This window comes from Nannobrachium achirus (genome assembly GCF_963921795.1).
Source record: "Nannobrachium achirus genome assembly, chromosome: 16".
Classification (NCBI taxonomy): domain Eukaryota; kingdom Metazoa; phylum Chordata; class Actinopteri; order Myctophiformes; family Myctophidae; genus Nannobrachium; species Nannobrachium achirus.
In genome coordinates this window covers 5,965,386-5,973,865 of record NC_137823.1, presented here as the reverse complement: position 1 = coordinate 5,973,865, position 8,480 = coordinate 5,965,386, and the positions used below count along the sequence as shown (strand labels likewise).

Here is an 8,480-nt window from a genome sequence, read left to right as displayed (position 1 = left end):
GGAACAGTTGGAAATACAGCATTTCTCCAATTCCTGAAACTCAAAATAGATGCTCTAGTGATGCTTATTCACAATTTAGATACTCTTGATGGTTTAACCAATGGCTCAAGAGGAACCCTTGCTGCAGTCATCAAAGACAAACAACAAGTCATGAAATTAATGGTCAGATTCTCGGAAGAATATCAAGGGGTAAAGAAGCGTACAACCCAAAGAGCACTGCAGTCACAGTACCCAGGTTGTACACCAGTAGAAAAAGTTGAATTCACTTACAGCCTGATGAAGAAACAAATTCATACATCAAATACTGCAACCGTCTATCAATTTCCATTAGTAATTTGTTATGCTGCAACATGCCATAAATTCCAAGGACAAGGAATTCCCAAACCCCAGAAAGCAGTAATGGATTTAAGAACAATCTTCCAAGCAGCTATGGGATATGTCATGTTAAGCAGAGTTCCTTCTTTAGAACAACTGTACATAATCGATTCTCTGCCACAAGATAAGCTGTATGCAGATGAAAATGCCTTACAAGAACTCAGAAGGATGGAGAGTGTGTCCATCAACAACAACCTTACAGAATGGGAAAACACACATGACTGGACAGTAAAAGTTGCAGCTCTCAACTGTCATTCCCTAGTGCCTAAACTACCTGAAATTAAAGAGGATACTGTTTTGGCTTATGCTGATATTATATGCATCTCTGAAACATGGCTCACACACAACAATAGCCAGGACCCATCTTTGCAGATTGATGGCTTTTCCCTCCATTTAAATAGTATTGGACCTGGCAAAGGATTAGCCACATATTACAGACGACACAAATTCCAATATCAAACAGATATCAATGATGGAATTATACAAATCACAACGATGGTCTCACCAAACATTGACATTATTACTGTCTACAAAAGCAATTCAGATAAAGCTTTGATTCACAATTTGATACACTTAATCAACCCTCTGAAAACAACTCTAATTTGTGGTGACTTCAACATTTGTTTTGCTCAAGACTTCAACAATTACATTTCACAAAGTCTTCAGGAACTAGGATTCACTCAACTTATAAAAGAAGCAACCCATTTTTTCGAAGGAGGACACTTAGACCACGCCTACTTCCGGAATAATGAACATTTTACTGCACATCCCTCTTTGTACAGTTCTTACTACACAGCCAGAGACCACGATGCTTTGTTGATAACATTAAAGAAAACTTTATAAATCTTCCAATTATGGTATTTATTTTATTTTAAAGAGGTTCCACCACTGATATTAACATAATATATTGCAGTATATTGGGAAATACTGGATATACTGGATTATTTTATATAAATCTTTTATTTTATCTCTTTCCTTCACAGTATAAAAGCAACGCCCTTAACCAATGAGATGTATTTAAAGTCTGAGTGTGTGTTAATTAGGTTATTGGTTGAGCTTCACATGACAATTGTGACACAATTATGATATTTTATTTAAATATCCTTTCATTTAAACACTAATTTTTTTTTATATTTTAATTAATATTAATTTTATTTATTTTCAATTTTACTGTATTTTTTTTAAACCCATTATACCAACCGGCTCTCCAGACAATATCCTTTAATTTAAACACCTTTTCCTTTCATTTTTAATTCAACATCCTTTTATTTAAACACTTTATATTTATTTATGTATTTATTTAATTACAAGTTCTTATTTTAATGTATCTATATATTTTTTAAACCTATTATACCAACTGTCATACCGGCTCTCCAAATACATTCAGAATAAGGGTTCTATCTGTCCACCGCTTCACTTCGAACCGAGGTTCGTCTTGTTATATTAAAGTGGTGTGTGAATATGTCCAGTTAAGGTGGTTAAGGGAATTTATGGTCACCACTTCGAGCTCTACACCAGGGATGCCTTGCCGTTGCCTTAAGGTGGTTTGAGAATCAAGTCCTGTTAATGGCAGCCTGGGGGAGTTAGAGCTTGGATTTCTGCATCAATGACATCATCTTCTCCATTTTAATGGCCATCGTCATGTCGCCTTTGATTCTCAGCTTCCCAGACATGAACGCCATGGTCGGCTTCAGTTTCCCAGCAAACATTTTGCTGAAGTCGGCCGAGTCCATGGTCATGACGACGTCTGCTGGGACTGGCGGCTCGCCCGGTCCAGCCTCCCCCGAATTGTTCTTCAGGTCAATGAACCAAGTGCCCGCATGATCACCAGAAAGTACAAACTTATACACTCCCAGAGTGGACTTCACCATGTCAGGATTAAGGATTCCTCTGATGACATTGAACGTGGCTTCTATGGGACCTCCTGTAGAGCTCTCACTAGGGGGCGCTTGACTACTACTGGGTGGCTTAAAAGCCGGTGTGGCCCCATGTTGCTCCATCATTTTGACCAATTCCTCAGGCTCCTCGTCCAGGAAGAAATCCGGCAACAGGGGGTGACCAGGCTCTATGGCATACGGATCGAAGTCGACCACACCTTCCTGCCGGAGGATGGCCTCATCGATGACGAAGTTTCCGGTATACGAGGTCGGCTTGGACAGGATGGCGTACGCTGCGTCGGACATGATGTCTACGTTGCGACACTGCTTTGCTATGCCCGACCCGCCCAGCATGTCCATGGCGGCTGTCTGGATGCCCGTTTTCGGCCACAGCGCGTTGACGGCGATTTGACCCCTGAACTCCTCTGCCATTCCCAGGACGCACATGGACATACCGTACTTGGCCATGGTGTACGCTATGTGGTTCTTGAACCAGATGGGGTTCAGGTTCAGGGGAGGAGACAGGTTCAGGATGTGAGGTGTTTTGCTGCTCTTCAACAGGTGAGGGATGCAGAGCTTAGACGTTAAGTAGGTTCCTCGCAGGTTGATTCCCAACATGAGGTCAACTTTCTTCATCGGAGTCTCTAACGTTCCCGTCAGGTTGATGGCACTGGCGTTGTTCACCAAGATGTCAATACCTCCAAACTTCTGGACAGCCTGTTCGACAGCGGCACTGATTTGTCCCTCGTCGCGCACGTCGACGATGCATGGCAACGCCTTACCTCCCACAGCCTCGATCTCCTGTGCTGCAGTATAAATGGTTCCAGGAAGCTTTGGGTGCGCTTCAGCCGTCTTGGCGGCGATGACAATATTGGCTCTGTCTCTCGCCGCCTTCAGAGCGATTGCTTTACCGATGCCTCTACTAGCGCCCGTGATGAACAAAGTACAACCTGCCAGTTTACCGGTGTTTTGCAACATTTTTGCGGCTTCCAACTTCCCCCTGTGTGGACCGAGACGAAACCCTAGCTTTGTTTTTAGTTGATATTTATTTATTTGACTAATAATATAAAGCTTGGAGCTTCCTGGAACAACGTCTGTCACGTTAGACTTTGTTGTTGTGGACTTGACTACAACACTATTAAGCAGCTCTTGTAGTCTGTTGGTCAGGTGGTTGATCGACCCCTTATCACTGACCCCCAGGACAAGACACGCCTCCTGCAGCTGTTTCTGTCATGGCTGTGGAAGTTTTGGACATTATAGTGTTATTACTGGCCATGTATAGACTATTAATAACAGAAACACATACTGATGCCTAATTAATAGAGCAGTGAAGTCATGATGTCACTCGCTCATCCCCCGGTTCATGGAAGTAATTTCTCTATGGAGAATACATGAACCAGGTAGGATGGGTAAATGACGTCAGACTTCACTGCTCTGGTCATGCTTCATGTGACATCACAATATATAGGCAACCACCCCTTGCACTTTCCCATAATTGCACCTTTCTAGTTACTGTTATTGTTAATAAAAGCATCATGTATATCAGGGGTCTTCAACATCTACAAGCTTGTAGATCTGCTATTTTTCAATAGCTAAATAATTCAGGCCCCTATAATTCAGCCCCCCCCCCCCCCCCCCCCCACCCTTGTGACGCCCCTGTGTCTACCATATCTTGCACACCTCTGCTGTATGAACTACCTTCGTCTGACTAGAACCAGCATGCTGAGGATTCTTACCCCAAATGGTTCCATGATCCCAGTGATCATGGAACCATTTGGGGTAAGAATACATCCCATTTTGGGGTAAGAATACATCCCATACATCCCTATCCCTGCGTAGGTTTTGTGAAGGTGGTGTGAATTGTATGGAGGTGGGTCAGTGTGTTGTCACAAACACTGTAGAAGGACAGAGTACCTGCCTTGTGGTCCAGGTACACCCCCACCCTGGTCAAACTATGGGTATACTGCCACCCATACGTTTTAGCCTCAACTGGTGGAACTAGTAGAAGGCTTCGCCACTCTAGTGTGTATGCCGTCGTGTGTGAACCTGTAGTCATCACCTATGCATCTTAAACACCAGGACTTTGAATTTGATCCAAATCTTTGACTATCCCAGCTACTCTCATTTCCCAGATAGTCTGAACCTCTTTTGATGTCTTCATAAGAGACTGCTATATAAATCGATTCACGCTCGTTCCATTCTACTTCCCAGTAAGAACGTTCAGTCAGACTCACTCTAGACAACACCTGACGGCAATTTGTAAATCTCTTTCGATGACCAGGGTACTTTGTGTACTGTCTGGTCACCTTCCTGTTCTCCTCCGACAGGGAGAGGTGGTGGTGTACTGTCTTCACATCCAATGAGAGTGGACAGGAATCTGTGAGAACACATGACAAAATATCATGAATTAGACTCCCATCCCATCAGTTTCTGAGAGTTTGTCAGATAATACTCATCCTGAACACGGACTCACATTGTAAGAGTTGCTCTCTGGTCTGAGGCTCTGCTGGCTGTGAAGCACCAGCTGGAGAATCTTCTGGCTGTGAAACATCAGCTGGAGAATCTTCTGGCTGTGAAACATCAGCTGGAGAATCTTCTGGCTGTGAAGCATCAGCTGGAGAATCTTCTGGCTGTGAAACATCAGCTGGAGACTCTGGAGACACAAGAAAGAAGTCAGATGAAGAAGACATCAGACCTAGAGCACCTTTTCAACGTGGGAGGCACCGGAGTGAGCAATGGTAAAGCTATACTGTAGACAGACAGACATAGACACCATTTACACATATGATCCACTTTGTGTTCATTTACGTGATAAAAGAGAGACTTGGAGAGCTGTTTCACTGTTCAATGTAAGTCTACTACTATGCAAGATTATTTTGGTACATACTGTTCTAATCACTTGAAAGAAGAGGATAGATCTGAGCACTCCAAAAGTAAAGGAGGAGAGGGGGCAGGAGTGAAATCAAGGTACTTCATTCATTACAAAAATGTTAGAAAGTCAACATGTGTCGACACACAGGTCTCCTCTGCTCTCCTTTATTTTTTGAGTGCTCAGATCTCTCCTCTTCTTTTAGTTTTAGATGGACCAACCATATGTTTTTAACTCAACTTGTACCTCTACTGAGCACCTGGTTGTTCCACCATACATTTTTAATCAACAGAGAAACGACTGAGGATATCTCAACAATACTTGGGTGCAACATCATGACAAGGTAACTATACAACCCAAACCTCTAGCCCAGAGTCAGTGCCGGGCCTCGACCCGACCCGACGCGCGGTTTTCCCTTACCGGCGCGAAACGTTCGGAATCTCCTTATGCGGGCTGATTGTTGACATCAGGCTGTTCCGGAGGAAATCGGCGCAAGCGCTGACTCATTGTGACATCACATCATAAAAGGCTCTGAGATCACGTACGCCACATGAGTCAACAAAAAAATGCCATGGTTACGTATTCTGATGTTCCTATATGGGCATAAAAGGACACAGGCAAACATATGGTCAAAACGGCTCTTATGACAACAGGTATAATGGGGTTTGCATTAAAGGGTGGGGCATTCATTCCCTATTTCAAATTTGGCACGCGCGTTCCCCGCCGCAGCAGGTAGTGCAGTGCCCGGCCTCGACCCGATCCGATACGCGATTTTCTCGAACCAGCACGAAAGGTTCGGATTCTGATGTCTGACATCAGGGTTTCCCGGAACCGGCACTGTGTCTGCATAGATCTCCATTTATGGGCATAAAATGGATGCAGACAGACAGATACGGATATCTCCATATTAAACAGATGGTCAAAGATCTCCATATATGGGCATAAAATGGACGCAAAAAGACAGATACAGATATCTCCATATATGGGCATAAATGGACACAGGCAAACAGATGGTCAAAACGGGTCATATGAGCATAAATGGACACAGGCAAACAGATGGTCAATACAGGTCCTACAGAGATCTCCATATATGGGCATAAAATGGACGCAGACAGACAGATAACTCCATATATGGGCATAAATGGACACAGGCAAACATATGGTCAAAACGGGTCCTACAGAGATCTCCATATATGGACATAAAATGGACGTAGACAGATAGATATCCCCATATATGGGCATAAATGGACACACGCAAACAGATGGTCAAAACAGATCCTATGACAACAGTTATAATGGTGTTTGCATTAAAGGGCAGGGCATTCATCCCCTATTTACATTGTTCCCGAGTTGGCCAGGGCGCCGACTAGACGCTCGGCCGCCCGAGGGTGTGGTGGAATCATGACATCAAAATAAATATGCATACGTTATTCACTAAGTGTGTCACTGTATCAGTACTCACAGCAGCGAGGAGAAGGCGGTCATAGAGCCATCTTCTGTTAGTCTTTGTCATGGTATCAATGTCCCATGACATAGCAAGCTCATTCACAGAGCTCACCTCCTCCTCCTCTGACAAATCGGTGTTGCCTTCAAGCTGGTGACAAAAGAAACAAATGAACATTTACATTAAAAAAGAGTTTGTTATTGTCATTAGCATACATATTTCTTTTAGTTTTTGGTTTAAAAAAAAGTAGCTTAAATTGGCTTACACTAGAGACCATAATTTTCTATGATGAGTGTGGGTGAGGAGCATTTGGCTGTTCAAGGCATGCGTGTATTGTATGCAAATACAATATGACAGGACCCTTGCTTAAAAACTCCAGGACAAAAATCCACTCGTCCTAGACAATTTGTCCTCCTGGCCTCCAAACTGTGGAATAAACTCACACTTAGAACAACAGACTCACTCCCTAGCTTCCACCGTGGACCTCTTCAGACTCCACCTAAACCCATAAAACTTCCCTCCCCTCGACCACACATGAAGCTAGATAGCATTTTTTAGGATTTAGACGTTTTTTTACTGATTAGGTGCGTGGTCTACCTGTTCTTATTCTATCTAGATTGATATTCCTATGCATTTGTTGTATTGTTGTTGATGTACTGAAATATTATCTTGCTTATTATATTGATCTATTATCTGCTTATTGGAAGTCGCTTTGGATTAAAAGCATCTGCTTAATGCCTAAACTGTAATTAATCATTTTTGTAAATGGCAGAAATCATACCAACTGAATGGTGCTCCGGATATCTAAGTCCGCGCAGACTTCAATCTGGATTGTTGTGGTCTCAGGTGTCCCCCGAAGACAACGTGCTGGACTGCTGGACTGATGCCGTACACCGAGGGTCCCCCATGCAGGAAGGAAAAGCCCATGATCCTCCCTAAATGAAACCAAAAGTATACAAAGTTTAATAATTCAACCAAATGTTGCTTGCCATTAAAACAACTCCAGTCATCCATCTTTTTATATCCTACAACAAGATAAAAAACCTACACTGCTTTTCTTCTACTGGGGTATGGTAATCACAAGGTCACTGGTTTTCCTCCTGGCCATGGTTTATGTGTCAAATTGTCTGTGAGCAAGACACTTAACCCATAACTGCAAGAATTACACTGGTCCTATCCTGTGATGAAGAACATGTCGCTCTCTATGAGCCTCTCTGAGTTGGAGGGCACCAAATGACCTGGCTCACCATCAAACAGCCTGGTAACCGCCGTGTTACCTGCACAGAATACAATAACCACCTGAACCCTTCATACATTATAGTAAAATAACACTTGTCTGCTATGGAAATTATCTGCTTTTTTCCCCTCAACACCAAATCACACTGAAAATTGCTAATCTACAAGTGCCAACGCATTGTGAGCATGACATGTTTTGTGAATATTGCCCGCAGGATAGTGATGCTAGGGTTAAAGTCGTGAACTCACGTTCTCAACAATATTGAGTAAACATACCTAGGTTCAAGTGTAGGCCGTATTGCAAAAGTGCAACACTTCTGGAGAGGAAGGTGCGGGTGACGCCTTCACCAAACGCCTCATCTCCTATATGGAAAAGCAAAATGTCAGGTAACTTTCTTTGGAAAGTTATGATTTCACAAAACATTTACATTTGAATCATACTGTACCTTCCAGTTTGCACTTTATGGGCCACAGCCAGTTTTCCCTCACTGTTTTGAAGGTGGACAAGTGTGAAGCCAACTGCTCCTCTGTGCTTTCTGCCAGGTTTATTCTCATAACGAGGACGGGTGCGTTCACATGGTCAGCCAGCATCCACGTTCTATAGAGTGCAGCAGCTCTGTTTGGCTCACGTTCCACCTTCCACTCTAAGTAAATGCACCATTATATGAGAAATTAAGAC

General features: G+C 43.1%; 1 protein-coding gene across 1 annotated transcript; it reads right to left on the bottom strand.

The window, feature by feature from the left end:
- Nucleotides 1-1,816: 1,816 nt before the first annotated feature.
- Nucleotides 1,817-3,356, bottom strand: LOC308300537 (hydroxysteroid dehydrogenase-like protein 2). The gene has a single exon (XM_080744391.1). It carries the CDS (start codon nt 3,228-3,230, stop codon nt 1,959-1,961), a length of 1,272 nt encoding a protein of 423 aa, XP_080600517.1. The 5' UTR covers nt 3,231-3,356; the 3' UTR covers nt 1,817-1,958.
- Nucleotides 3,357-8,480: the final 5,124 nt, after the last annotated feature.